The sequence below is a fragment of the Candoia aspera genome, chromosome 3 (assembly GCF_035149785.1).
Source record: "Candoia aspera isolate rCanAsp1 chromosome 3, rCanAsp1.hap2, whole genome shotgun sequence".
Lineage (NCBI taxonomy): Eukaryota > Metazoa > Chordata > Lepidosauria > Squamata > Boidae > Candoia > Candoia aspera.
Genome location: NC_086155.1, coordinates 146,305,773 through 146,321,551, shown reverse-complemented (window position 1 = coordinate 146,321,551; position 15,779 = coordinate 146,305,773). Strand labels below are relative to the sequence as shown.

Below are 15,779 nucleotides of genomic sequence, written 5' to 3'. Positions count from 1 at the left end.
TAGGCAGCATCTCTTCCCCTCATCTCTCAAGGTCATTCCCACATACCATTACATCTGGTCACCCACTTGCTATGCAATTCTGGATGGCTAATATCCAGTTAAAACAACAAAATCACCATAACAACAGCACCACATTATGTCAGGTCAGCTCATGTATCTACAGTACATAAATAACACCATAAAAATGAACTCACCTCTTTTTCTGACGTAGTGTCCAAGGGGAAAAAACAGGTATTTAGCCAGCAAGGTTGGTGTCATCTGGATCTCAGAAAATATGCTATTCTACCAGGCAAGTGCAGTGACAGAGAAGGCATACCTTCTAGGTTCGATCAGATGGGACTTTTTAACAGAAGGAACCCAGAGCATGCCCACCCAGTCAGATTGTGTGGGACAGAAAAAAAATAATTGGAGACAGGTAGTCCCACAGATAATCCAGCTCTATGCCATGAAGTGCTGCATAGGTGACGAACAGCACTTGAATTGCACCCAGAAGTCTTCTAGGAGACAGTGCAGCTTGCAGAATAGTGGTGTTACATGGACATAGCCAGGGTACACCTATAACTAACAGCGCCACTAGATTCTGGACCAGCTCTACCTTCCAAATAGTCTTCAAGGACAACCCCATGTGCAGTGCATATGCTGGTCTATAACCATAATAAGGATTTTAATTAAGCTATTTGGAATAATCCAGTCAAGGGGTGACCAAGACATGAGCAGGGCTTCCTGCAGAAATAGGCATAATCAAGTGCACAAATGGACTTATGCAAAGGCTCTCATACCGCAGCTGCCACCTGCTCTACAAGCAGGAGCTGTGAGTTTAGGAGGATCCTCAAGTTCCACCCCAGTTGTGTCTGAGGGAGTGCTACCTCATCCAGAACCATTGATAGATATTTGATAACTTGGGTCAAGACCATGGTTGCTGTAGTAGCCATGAACTCTCAAGCTGCCTCTGACCCCACACCCAGAGAAAGTATGTTAAAGTCTCTCAGTACCATAAGTCTGGGAAGCTCCACCGCTACCTACGTCACAGAGTTGAGCAGTTAAGGCAGGGAAGCAAGGAAGTTGGTACAATAGCAGCAATCCAGGGGCCTCCGTTAAACAACCCAGATGACAACAAAAAACAAACAAACCCACCAGATGTCTGTTCTGGCCCTTTCAGGTCACTTCTGGCCCAGCACTCAGCACTCTTCAGTCCCAGTTATCTAGCTGCCCCCCCCCACCCACCCAATACAAACATATCACCCTATACTTAGCAGTAAAGCAGATACAAGATAGGCATTCAGTGATCAGGGATGCTGTCAGATTTGGTTAATTCACATTTTGCTTATCCTCATGTTCCTGTATTGAAAGGACTTTTTATTACTAATCCTATGGCATGTGCAGACAACACTGCCAGCATCTTACATTTGAAAGCATCTGTGAAGCTGCAATTCACAGCTTGAATATAAATACTGAATCAAGGACATAATTGTGTCCTCAGAATCACATATAAGTTATACTGCATTCAGGAGAGAATGAAAAATCTAGTTGGTTGCATTCTAAAATGCATCAATGATTTTATGTTTATGGTATGTAGTTTATGTTGTCTTAATTCATAATGCAGTTATTACTTGCTATCTATATCTGCATGTTAATTCACGTTAGCTTTTAATGAACATTTGGTGTGGGTTCTGTTTCCAGAGCAAGTGATCCATAATGCATAGGTAAATACCTATCTTAGGGCACATTCTCTGGTGGTAATGGCAGTGAAACAATAATTCTCTGCCCTTATTACATCAGCAGAACGTTGTCCAGCAGCTTTTTTCAGGTAATTCACCTTTTGTGGGGAGGGATGGGTGGGGTAATCTCTCTGCAGCTGCTATGAGGGATCTGCTAAAGATTTTGCCAGAAAATTTGCTCCTATTCACATGAGCATTGTCTGATGAGGTGACTGGGATAACATTTTGTGAGGATACCAGGACTTTGTTTTGAATTGTGGACTTCAAGGAAGAAGATAAGGTACTTTGCAGCATGAGTTTGGCCATCTGGGGCTGGATCTGTGCCCTTCCTGGTGCCTTTGGGTAGCTGTTGGGTGTGAGTGGTTGGATTTCAGGTGTGATAAATGCCTCTTCAGGAAGGGGGTAGTACCTGTTGCCCTGGAAGAGAGGGTGGTTGTCCCTTGATCCAACCATCTCTTGATCCAGCCATATTGAACGCCTCCATCTAAACTTTCCTTTTTGTGAAGGTGAAAGGACAACAGTAGTTGGGGAGCAGATACTCTCATACATTTTCTTTCGAGGATAATAAAGCGATTGTGCCACATTTTTAATGATTCTCTCCTTATCAGTTGCTGATCCAGTCACACTGGGTTTTTTTCCCTATTCAATCTGTATGTAAATCAGCTTTGTTTTACACATGCAGTGATGCTAAATCTGCTAAATTCACATGCATTATCACTTACACCCAAGGTGCAGTATTCCTCCTGAGATTTTCACTCCTTTCATGTTTGCACCTGTTTCCTGCATCACAGTTAATTCTCACCTATTGTTTCCATATTAAATTCTTCAGTATCTATTGAATGAAAGTCTTAATCAAGAAAAGGTGCACAGCATTCCAAAATCTAGTATATTGGTAATATTCACAAGGTCACCATTACAATAGTAAGGCAAAACAAGTAGTAAGAGTGTTTGACATACATTTGGGGCTGGTACTCCCTGCATATTTTGGGCTGCCATAACTTTGCCATAACAAAGAACTATGGTATATGCTGCATGTTTTTTTTTAAATTGAGCATTTATCAAAATACTCCCTCTTGTGTGATAAATAGCTTATCTCTTAGTAGGCAACAGCATGTTCTTAAATAGACAAATGTACTAGGCAAATTCATAGAAATATTTTCTAGCAATAATGCAGTTATTACTTGCTATCTATATCTGCATGTTTCATAGGTTGCAATTCTCTCTCGAATGCAAGTTACAGCGGTTACTCACGTATGCATTCTTTCAGGGTCTGCCACTGCTATATTTCTCCCTGATAACATTACACAAAACAGATTGATCTGCCTCACATAGATCTTAAACCTCAGACAAGCTTATTTCTCCAGGTCTTAAGCAACTGGTAGCCTTAAATTGATTCTTAAAGAAACACTCACACCCAAAAATGGAGATTGTGCAAAATTGGATGTGTACACTCCATTTTACAAACTGGTCAAAGTGATGGTAGTTGCATTTTGGATTAGCTGAAATGTTCATACATACTTAAATGCAATCTTATGTACAAGGTATTATAGTAATGTAACCTTGATATAACTATCAATGTTATATGTTATTCATAGCATGAATAAAAATAGCTAGTTGTGATTTCTAGAAGAAGGTACATCTAGCACACCAGGTTGTTAAAATACACTCTTGAACAATGTAATTAAGTATACAGTAAAGACGCAATGGCAGATCATGGTTATCTCCTTGTTGGGAATGTAGTATTTCAGGAGAGTGCAAGTCCTTTAAGTCTAAGTTGAACATATTTACAATTGCACAATTGAGAGCTCACTAAAATACTTCCATCTTGCTTGAGTGAAATCTTATTTGTGTTACCCAGTCAAGTAACAGCAATTCAAGATCTCTGCTAAGATCTCTCTGCTTTACTTCTAAGATCAGAAATTAGAAATAAGAGAGAGAGAGAGAGAGAGAGCGTGCTCTGTGAAGAGCTGAGTTTATAAACTCACTCCAGACTTTGAGATGAACTTCCCTGCAGCTTCACTGAAAGTATAGAGATATACTTTCAGTATTAGTACTGTATAGGGGTACCCAATCCAGAGGAAGGAGCAGAAATCTTATCTTCCAGGGCCACCTCTCTAGATATGACCTAGAGAAATTTCAAAACAGTCTCTTTAATCTGGCTTTCAGATTTAATATGCAATCAGTTTCAGCATACACATTTTCAGAATTATGTACAGGCATCCTTAGTCATGTGTACACTAAGGTTGTGCTGAGGATGTATTGTGTAGGACCAGAGATCAGTCATAATAATTTGGATAGGTTGTTTTGCCTGGATGGGATAACAAGAAAGGGAGCTAGAAAGAAAGTCTGGTCAATGGGACTCACATCTCTGTCCAGAGATACCAGTCTTATCCTGTTAAATACTACTGATCAAATTAAAAGAGGAATGACAAACTGTGCTAGCTTCCAGCAATAACTTTATTTCATGTTAGGTAGTAGTAATCCTAGTAGAGGAAAGCAAATATTACGTCCCTCTAAATCAAGATACATTTTGCTTTGCAAAATCATTTTGAATTTTTGCAGCAGTTGTTAAGGTAATCTTGGGAGGTGGTACACCTAAATTATAGAAACTCAGAGTTTCTGTAAAGTCACATTGAGAACATTCCTGACACATAAAAGGCTGTAGTGGAAAAGTTCAAAAGAAGACCTTCTCTGAGACCTGCTTTACTACTATTTAAAGATTTATCAAAAAGAACACTGATGCAGTAACTTGCATAAGAATATATCTTCATGACACAGTTATGTGGCTTCTCTTTCAAGAAAGAAGATTCAGTATAAAAAATTCTTGAAGGGATTCATGCCTTCAGCAAATGGTAAGGTTGTGTGTGTTAAAATAGTATTCTGATCTATTGTTCCTAAAGGAATGCAACAACTATCACTTTGGACCACCAATGTTCTCTTCCTCCTCCTCCTCCTCCTCTTTTTCTTCTTTTTTTTTTAATAAGAATTTTCTTAAGTTTGAAACAAAGATAAAAACTACAAAAAAGAAAAAAAGAAAAAGTGTTAAACACAGGAAAAAAGAATTTTGAAGATTACTTAAAGAGGTGACTTCCAACTTTCAACAGCAAGAATATACAGCAATTTCCATAATCCCTTACTCTATATCAAACCAAGATCACATTATTTCTATAAATCATTCATTAGCAAATTATAAAAATCACTAAATGCAATTGCTCCTTACCCTTATATTAAAAGAAAAAGAAATATATAAACCTCCAAATCAACTCCCCCCAAAAAACAACATTTAATTATTTCCTTCCTACATTCTGTGTAGTCATGCTGGCCACATGACCACGGAACTGTCTACGGACAAATGCCAGCTCTTCAGCTTTGAAATGGAGATGAGCACCATCCCCTAGAGTCGGACACGACTGGACTTAATGTCAAGGGAAACCCTTACCTTTACTTACCATTATTCTATATATTTCTGTCCACTATAATAAAAATCAGATTATAAAAACATAAAAATTGTCTACTTTTATAATTAATAGTACTATAACAATCTTAACCCTATTAAACCTAAAACCAAGCAATTATTATTATATCTTAAAAATCAAACCTTAAAACAATCCAGTAAATCTTAATCCAAATCATTAAAGAAAAATGGAATCATACAAGCCTTAATATCAATCCAACTTGATATTAATCTTCACCTAGCATTTCAACAAAGGCTTCAATCTCACTGTCAGTAGAAACATCTCTATCTTTGTTAAAATCTTCAACTTCTTCCACAACATCAGCCAGATGACACATTTTAAAGCTGATACTTTCTGCAGTGTCCCAAATAATCTTGCAAAATAGCTTGACAGAAATCATAAAGGATCTGTTTAAACTCACAACAAAGCTCACAACAGAACTCTGAGAAAGTCTCCTTGAAATCCTCCATGTTTCAGGCAGTAGATTATGGCACCCCCTAGATACTTGACTAATGAGAGTAGGAGTTAATGAGTTAATAGAAAATTTCCCAAAGTTGGTGATGTAAGAGAAAGTATGCTAACAAGCAGCTCCCAGGGAAAGTAGCGACAGAAAGCTGAAGACAAAACAGCAGATTCAACGTGTAGGAAAATATTAAATCCTTCAAATTCAATACAAAAATAATAGCAGGGAGACAATTATTTATTCTCAATCCTCCTTACTAATTAGATGGGAAACAAGCTAAAACTTAAAAAGATTTTAAAAAATTAATCCAGAAAATGATAAGCACCAAGTAAGGTTTATTGTACTTTTATGGAATTGTTTATCATAGTTCTGCAATTTTACAAATTGGGATCTTTTATAATAAGGATATTTTGTGAACTCTGTTCAGTGTCTCATAGAATTGCATCATATGACCCACCTGAACCAGAGCTCTGAAAAGATGCAAGTATACATTTAGAGGTATTTTCCTAACTGCTTCACTTGAATGGGCCAGTCTGTTCAATCATCCTTCTGCACATATGAAATTAACTACTCAGCAGATCAGTGAAGTTTTTGTCCATAAGGGATTTCAGGATTAGAGCAATTATTGAACCCTCTTCAGTCATTTAACTGATTCCATGGGGTAAACTGGGCAGAAAAAAGGCAAGCAGGTATACATATCACCTTCAGCAATATGAATAAGGTGGCTGAGATGGGACTGCATGGATAGTTCTCTGTCCAGTTCGCACTTCCCATGCATTTATCTGAATATCTCAAGGAGGTGTATTAATAAATAATTAGACTGAATTTGGTACAATTCTATCATAATTATATCAAGGGTTTCTTAGGAACTTAGATGTTGTTGAACTTACAACTCCTACTACTCCTGATCATCATACCTGGTAAAGATGGGAAAGTATGGGACCCTAAGTGTGAGAGCTTCTTTGCCAAACTGTTAATGAATATTCATTTCTAGTATGTGAATTTAAGTGTATGTAACCTTTTCAGTTCTTCAGATCTTTCAGAAGGATTTTATTGCTCAGACTTTTACAGTTCTAATTCTGCTAATTAGCCTGTAATCAACAGAATATAAACATCAGCATAACTGATAGAATAGAACAGTTGAGCCTTTTCAATTTATTACATTCAAACCCTCCAAGGGAAGAAATTAAGTAAACAAATCTTTTATTCAGGCTCTCCATTAAATAGAAGCACTAGTGTAGAAATAGTGAAGAATTAAGAATGAATGCATGTGACTGTTTTAGGGAGCTTCATAGTCACACCAAAACAGGGGATCAGCTACAGCCATAAAAATGCATCAGAAGTGGGGGGGGGGGAAGAGCCACATATATTGGAATATCCTCTGTAAATGAAAAATGGCACAATTAATTATAGTCATCAACTCTTTCCTGATAAGAAGTGGTGTACTTATGGCCATATAAGATACAGTGTTATACCTGTCTGTGAATGCTTCTGCCCTTGTGGAACTGGTTTCAGTAGATGTTATGGTTGAGCACTTGAAGGTAATGTGGAAGTTTGTGATACATGATTGCAGCTGCAAGATTGTTATATGCACAACAATGGAAAGATCAACAAATACGTACGGTTGAGGATTGGATTGTTAAACTAATGGACTTGGCTCAGTTGGCTAAATTAACAGCTTTAATAAGAGATCGTTCTGTTTCTGCATTTATATCGATTTGGCAACCACCTTTGGACCACTTGCTTGTAATAGAAAAAAATTATGTTCTGATTTTCGGTTTTAGGGATTAAATGGTTTGTTCTAATAGAAATAATGTTAAAATGGGTTAATTAATTGTAAGACATTAGATTTGTAAACCTATCTATATCTTATCGGAGAAAGTCGTAAGTCACTTTCCTTTTCTGTTTTCTTTCTACTGACACTTTTATAGTTTGTTCTTTTTTCTTTAGTTCTGTTTTCTATCTGTTCTATATTCTCTTTTGTTTGTATCTTAATTATAACTTGAAAATAATAAAGTTTTATAAAAAAGAAGAAGGTAACGTGGAAGTTGGTGTAAAACGTGATGTGGGCTCCTTTGGAACAGTGAAAATGATATGAAGGTGCAGAACATTAACATCAGGTCAGAACAAGGGTTATTGGCAACACCAACCTTTGTGGGAGATGGTCCACACTAAGTATCTTATGGATCTGATTTCCAGCAGGGTTCTTCGGGAGATTCCCAGCAATCTGGCAGGCTTCCTAATCAATCTTTGGTATATAGAGGTGACAAAGATACTAGATTGGTTTGTCCCTGTATGGCTTCTCTCTGCGTGCTGATCCTGGGGTGCTCCTTGGTTTACTGAGGAGTTTGTGAGAAATGAAATTCCAGAAAAGCCACCTGAAATGGCACTAGCAAAAATGAACAATTACAACCAGCTAGACATGGATCAGCTTAGAGGCTGTACCAATGATGGTAAGGGTGGTGAAGTGCCAGGACTATTCCACACATGGAATGCCATCAAGAATCCTGTTGGGAACCGATGTCTCAGAAGAGTTATCTACTAGCCACTGTGACTTTTTTGCCAGGCATTTTGCAGATAGGATCATTCATATCCACTTTCAGTTGGAAAATGAGCCATTTTGATGAAGTAGCATGCCTGTGGTGCTAATTTCTAGACCAATTATGCTCCAACTCTGCTCAGTGGAATCCTAAAACCTGAAAAATTATTGGAAGTTTCTTTTCAAGGACAAATCTCTTCTGTATAAAAGGACTCCTTTAACTTATTGGATTACCAAGAATTTAAGTCCTGAGAATTCAAAAGATTAGATTTATATAATGACTAAGAAAAAAATAAAAATTAAAAATTTTAATTTAAAAATTAAAAAAACCTCAGTGTAAGTGTTTTGTGCAACAGCAATAATAATAATTATTATTTAAAAAAGATCAATAAGGACATAGATGAGATAGAGATTGCGCTGCTATGTGTGCAATTATATGTATGCCATTCCTTTCCCTTTTTTCTTTGTTTTGTTTTTCCTGTTGCTGTTTACTTAATAAAAATAAATCATTTAAAAAAATAATTTGTCCCTTTTCCTGTACACAAATTATTTTCCTGATTTTTCACTGATTATCTTGCAAACATCTCGCTTCAGTTTGGCATACATCCATTTTATAACAACTATGAGCCTCTTGTCCCTTACGTGCTTTAACAAGAACATGATGGAACACATTATGTTGGCATTGTTTTATTTTATTTTGACAGGAAGAGGCTTTTGACTGTGAAGCAGCTCATCATATGCAAATTAGCTCTTCACGACTAGCAACCTTTCCTGGTTATCCTTCTGCTGTTTTATGTGCTGTAGAATGTTCTTGCCATTGAACTTCTACAGCCTGACAGCGCTTCTAAGCTCTTTCTTTCTTAACAGATCCATTTACAGTAATCAGTTAAGAGAATTCTTCTTATATAAGCCAGGCAGCAGCTCAGTAACTTAATGTGGCACATTGTGGCCCTAACTAGTTTTATATTCAGAATCTATTGGGAGTTCAAGATGAGTAGGTAAAGGAATCCATAGGTCTTATAAATAGGATAGTTCTAAAAGTTACCCAATCTTGGTCTATTTTAAGGTCAAAAGTAGATTGAAAATTTGGAATATAAAATGATGGATGGACTTAGTTGATAGTTTGAACACAAATAATAGAAAGTAACTTTGACAACCCCAGAAAAATCCAGATTTGTGTCAGCTGTCCTAGGAACATCTTTGGGAGATATCTTATATAATTAATTTTAAAATGCTGCTTCTGTCTTAAAAGTTGCATTGGAACTTTAGAACAGCCACAGTGTTAATAAAGTGTATCCTAAATTTGACTTCTTTAAAGTTCCTTTGAATTCAGGGAAACTTTTAGGAGTATATTTTAGGAGTGCAACCAAAGTAGATTGGAATACTAAGAAGCAATGGTTTTACAGATTCTTTTAAGATTCTGTATTCTTACTTCTCTAAATGAATATGCTTTTGAATGATACAAGCAACACAGCCTCTATAAGGTCCCAGTTCTGTTCTTTATGCCCCAAACAATCTAAATTTGCACCAAGAAAATATGTATTTAGTGACAGGTATAAATTAAGTACTTCAAGGTTTTATTTTATTTTCTAACTACAATATCCCATTACATCTCTGCTGTCAATGGAATGATTCAATCAAAGAGACTATCTGTAGCTCAGGCTTGAACTGTGGAGTCCTTGGTGCTCTCTGAGCTTGGTTGTTTGCTTGCAGATTGCATTAGGAGACTAGGTAACATCATCAGTGATGCTGATAACTGCACTGATAATGTCACCTAGTCGGGTAATGAAATGTCAAGGACTCCACAATGGAAGGATTCCCCATGCCCCACCCCTTGTGCAGAAAGGGATGGAGAGGTGAGCTGTGTAAGTTCCTCTTTCATCTTTTATGTTGCTCTGACAAATGCATCTCTAGGTCATGTTTTTAGGAGCTGAAGGGCAGTAGAATCATCATAAAGATGTTTTTCCATCATTTTCCTTGATGTTTAAAATACTGTCATCATCTACTCTGGGCAGAGCCAGTTAGTACTGGATGCCTGCTTATTAACAACAAGTGTTAATATAGGGGTCATCAGAATGCCCTTTCTCAGGGGGCATCAACAAGTCAAGATAGCAGGCATGACCAAATCTCTGCCCCTTTAACATGCATCTAATGCAAATGAAAAAGGGCTGGGCTTTGATCGCATGGTTGCTTCTGCCATCTTAACTTTTTTTATCATGCCCCTGCAGATGCCCCTGTCCTCTTTCCAGGATGAAGGAGAGGTTCGTTTTTTTCTTTTCTTTCAAAGCCTCTGTTGACTAGATACATTGTATGGAAAGAGTTCTTGTCAAATTTTGTTCAAGAGATTAATATAAATTTGGTGTCAAATAGGAGTTAGTTATCAAATGTTATTTAGGAATTCCATAATGTTCTTTTAAGTTCTGTAAATTCTCTCAAGATCTTTTTTTCCTCAGCAACTATATAATTAAATTATTTTCTCAGCATCTTCAAGAAACTAAAAATGTTTTATACCAATGTCACAGTCCTATACTGTACATGCTTACATGGAATAAATCATATTATTATTTTCTTCTAAATGAGCATGTAGATAACTGCTGTAAGTCACAATTTAATTTTAATGACATAGTTCTGAGTTTCTAAGAAAAGAAAAGGATTCTGCTTTCTTAATACCTGTGGACAAGAATCCTGTTGCATATTTTCATATGGTTCTCTTTTTAACATCTAGCAAATATTCTACCCTAATCTTGTTTCCTGTGGTTTTCTCTACCTTGAATGGATGTAAAGATTCTTAAGCAAAATAATCTGCCAAATTGAAATTTCTAGTTTTTTGTTTCTTGATCTAATAGTGTAGGGACTTAACTTTGATTCTATCCACCATGGTACTGGATATGCCATTGACCAATAATACAAAATACTATTGAACAACTGAATTTGACAATCCTCAAAAATAAAATGATACATTTTCACCTAGTAATGCAAATTGAAGGGACGCGGTGGCGCTGCGGGTTAAACCGCTGAGCTGCTGATCGGAAGGTCGGCGGTTCGAAACCGCGCGGCGGGGTGAGCTCCCGTTGCTAGTCCCAGCTCCTGCCAACCTAGCAGTTCGAAAACATGCAAATGTGAGTAGATTAATAGGTACCGCTTCAGCGGGAAGGTAACGGCGTTCCGTGTCGTCATGCCGGCCACATGACCCGGAAGTGTCTATGACAACGCCGGCTCTAAGGCTTAGAAACGGAGATGAGCACCGCCCCCTAGAGTCGGACACGACTGGACTTTACGTCAAGGGAAAAAAATGCAAATTTATTTATTTATTTATTTATTATTCGAATTGTATACTGTACTTTATTGTCAATATTCAGAGGCTTGAATTTCAAGTCCTAACAGTTATTATTAAATTGCATGAATATTATATTATTTCTCTTTTTATTAAAGGTTGTTAGGACTTGATTTAAACCTGCTTGTACCTTGCCATTGTGGCTGACATTCTTACTGTTGTATCTTCCAGAAATATCTTCAAGATTCCCAGAAATCATGTCAGTAGGATCTCATTCATTCTCCCCAGGAGGCCCTAATGGGATTATTAGAAGTCAATCTTTTGCTGGTTTCAGTGGTCTTCAAGAAAGAAGATCCAGGCAAGTACCATCTCCAAAGCCAAGCTGTAAACTGAAGAAAAACATACTCAACCACTTTAGGTCTGGAGATCTGGTTTTATTTCAGGGTTATCTGTGCCTCTGTTATAAATCTGACAATCTGTCTGTGATCAAAACAGCCATTTAAACAACTAAAAAGCTTTATCAAAGGTTATCTACTTGACCTGATCTCCTCTTTTACTCCAACAAGCTTCCATCAGCTCCACAGTATGGAATGGAAAGGAGGGGTGAAAATGAAACAGCTTCTTCTCCATCCCCCATACTCAGATAAAAGATAAAATCTTAAAGCTGAATCAAACCATTTGATTTGTTAAATATTTTGATTATGGCTAATCAGACAGTAGGTCTTGATAACCATTTACATCAATGTTTCATAAGGGTGGGTTGATGAGTACACTAATATGGATAAGTTAAACTTAACTCTCTATTTAATACTGTGCATATTAGATCTCCCACAGTGCTCTGAACAATGAAGTATACGCATTAGGGAAATGTATAACGATGTCTAGATCCAGAAACATGGTGCAGCCTGCTACAGCCCACCACTTGCAAGACATTTTTCAAACCTACAGCATTTTTCAAACCCACCCTTTTCAAGGATATGCAAGTATCTGTATTGCCTTTTCTTTTGAGAAAGGGTTTACCTCTAATTCTGTGTTTCATATACAGTGTTCTTTTAATAGAAGTGATCCTCCAGTTTATACTAAAACTCTTTAGCTTTTTTTGATTGCAGTATTGTAAATCTTTGCTTTCTTTATTTAGGCTGCATTTTGCAGCAAGAATTAACCTTGATGCTGGCTCAAGGCACCAGGGTATTTCCCTGCACAAGTTTAATTCAAATGACAGAAATTGCTTAGCTCACTGGGATCATGTTTTTGTTTTATAATAATTTACATTTTGCGTGAAAATTAATTAAAAAGACTAATGGCTACTAAGACCCATGATGCTAGTAAACACCAATTACTGTCATAAGTGACCAAGCAAGTAATAGCTGTTCATCAAGCTTCTTCATTTTATTGAATATGTATGGTATATTTTAATGTGTTGTTACTTCTGTTAAATCTTTGCAGTGGGTCATAGTGCAGATCTAAATAAAGAAAAAAAATTGAACGATAAAAGCACTGGACTTGTTAGTAAGCTGCGTATCAGATGTTGACTAGCCAGTTGCCATGATGAGTTAAACCTATTAACCCATCACTTTTTACTACTCTGGCAGGCGACATTAAGTTTTTAGCCTGGATATATTAAGAAATGCTGTTTAGACAATATTAAAATATTTGGCATTTAATGTCTTTGTTCCCCAGCCAAACCTCTTTTAATTTTCATTTTGTAGATGTAATTCCTTTATTGAGAATACCCCTGCACTCAAGAAACCCCAAGCCAAAGTGAAGAAAGCACATCATTTGGGGCACAAAAGTAACAGCTCTGCTAAGGAGCCTCAGCCTGAAAGAATGGAAGAAGTTTACAAGGCCTTGAAGAATGGACTGGAGTAAGAGCTTTTATTACTACTGGATGTGCTACTCAATAAAGAAAAAAAAAGATTTCTGTGTGATAAACAAGAGTTTAACTACTAATGTCAGAGATGGCAGCTTTCAACTAGCAAAAGTACCTAGTTTTTTGGTAACTAAGGACTGATTTGCATACAGGTGTTTAGTCATCTGGATAGTTTCAGTCCAACAGATGCCTTTTATTCTTCTGTTTTAGTGCATAATAGCTGCAAGAATCTCCACCTTTTGTTATTTCAGCTCATGTCCAAATGATTGTATGTTTAACTTTGTGGGCTAACTTGGGCTTTTGGTATGCCATTACTGTCTTGCATTTAGCGTGGTTTCTAAGGATATGATGAAATTCTGCTTCTAATGGTGGCATATTTATAACCAGTTGAATTATGCATGCTTTAAAACTAGTTTGGCTCAGTCACATTAATTAACTGTTGGTCAACTTACTTGAGGGATTAGTTGAAAGTACTGTTTATGTAGGGCTTTCTCAGTTGACTTTGAAAACTAAAAAGAATTGGCATGTGCATTGTGATCTGGTAACTTTTAACTAATTTTTATAAAAGCACCTTTTTCTAGTATTTTTTTCCTATACTTGCTGCAATTACTGTGACATACTAAAACTTTGTAAGATTGAGAAAACCTGTCATGAGTAATATAGTTGTTAAGCAAACTGAAGTGTGATTTTCATGCTAGAGATTATTGCAACTGTCTCTGGTCCTCTGAGGACATGGTGAACATAAAATCAGATTAATAAATTACAGCATTAACTATATGTTAAAAGGCACCTGTAGTTAAATTACTGTTTTCTTTTTAAAAAAAATAATGAAACTGATAGAACTTTAAACATTTCTGTCTCTTACATTTATATATGATTGTGTTGTGTGTGTAACAAATAAGAATAGAAATTGAAGGGACTTAAGCTGCCTAACTTTCAAAATGACTTACAGTAGACTACAATCATGTTCGTTCTGAGAAAATTTTATAAGGATGCATATCAGTATTTTTTATTCATAGTTTATAAATCACATCTGAAAATGTTGACTTTTCTGTCTTCCCTTCCACACGTATATTCTATTTAGAAGTAAAATTGTCTATTTCAGCCAAACATTTACTCTATAAAGAAATAATGCTTCGTTTAAAAAAATCTTACATTTTACTCATTTATTGTTCTCTCTCTCTCTCTCTCTGTCTCTCTCTCTCTCTATATATATATATATGGAATTTAAAATATGGAAATATAACATTGCTGATGTTTCAATTTTGGATTCTCTTTACAGTGAGTATTTGGAAGCTCATCAAACAGAACTGGATAAATTAAGTACTCAGTTAAAGGACATGAAAAGAAATTCACGGCTGGTATGCTTGTCTAAGTATTCAGAATAGTAGAAAATTTTTTGTTAAGCAAGGAAATGAAGAGTTGGATTCTGGTGCTGGGATGCTGCATATGACATTTAAGGGCTCATTGATGCTTTATAACAAATACAATACATATTCTACCCACAAGGATTATACAATTTCAGGCATTTAATTGAAAATATCCCTATATTACCAGATGATGCTGATATACCTGATCTCTGTTTTCAGAAATACATTTTCGCCCTTGTTTTATATCATACCTATTTCAGCATTTACTGCAAAAGCCATTGTTAGTGAACAATGTATGTGATTATTTTTTTTTAACAATGACTTTTGCAAAGTGAGAGGGAAAATCTGGGAAAAAAGAGAATCAATCTGTTTATAAACACTAACTACGGTACTCCAATCCTGTTAAACACAAGAGAGATAAAAATAATGTGTTCACCTCTGTGTGTGTGATATAAGGATAGATAGATACAGATATAGGCAATTGTTCCTTGAAATTGTATTCCTCTTGTGTTGATTGGAAACAAAGGTGGGACTGGAGAAAAAAATCTGCAAATCAGTTATTGTAACCACATTTCTCAAAATGGATAAACAATTACCGTTTGTATGTTTTTATTAAATTAAATCAATTTGTTTTAGATAGAGTGGGCCAGTGTTCACTCCTTTACATGGGTGATTAGAACAATGTCTGGAAGCCATTTTATTTGTTTGTCTACGCCTTTGCATGTAAAAGTTTTCTGGGAAGTTAGAAATTAATTTATGTGTTCCTACATATCCTCACTGGACAGAACATTGCCTGAAAAAAATGTAATCTGTATCTGTTTTTTAAATGACATTTATTTATTGCAGCTGATTAATTTTAATTAATTAATTAATTAATTAATAACCGCTCAGAGTCCCTCTTTGGGGGAGATGGGCAGTAGTATAAATTTGAGAAATAAATAAATAAGGCTCAGTTGTACTAGGGCGCTATGTATACAATCTTAGTGTTTTCTTTCTTGGAAGAACATCTTATTTTTTAGTAATATATTCATTTCATTCATTTCAGGGGGTGCTGTATGACCTTGACAAGGTAAGTTTTTGTAATGACTCT

The 15,779-nt window shown here is 36.2% G+C and overlaps 1 protein-coding gene across 1 annotated transcript in view; it reads left to right on the top strand.

Moving 5' to 3' along the window:
- Positions 1–15,779, top strand: part of RIPOR2 (RHO family interacting cell polarization regulator 2) — a 77,338-nt gene that overhangs the window by 28,122 nt on the left and 33,437 nt on the right. The window contains exons 2-5 of the mRNA XM_063298992.1: positions 11,681–11,807; positions 13,159–13,314; positions 14,602–14,680; positions 15,735–15,758. Of these exons, the coding sequence (XP_063155062.1) occupies positions 11,681–11,807; positions 13,159–13,314; positions 14,602–14,680; positions 15,735–15,758 (386 nt within the window). The remainder of the gene's footprint in view (positions 1–11,680; positions 11,808–13,158; positions 13,315–14,601; positions 14,681–15,734; positions 15,759–15,779) is intronic.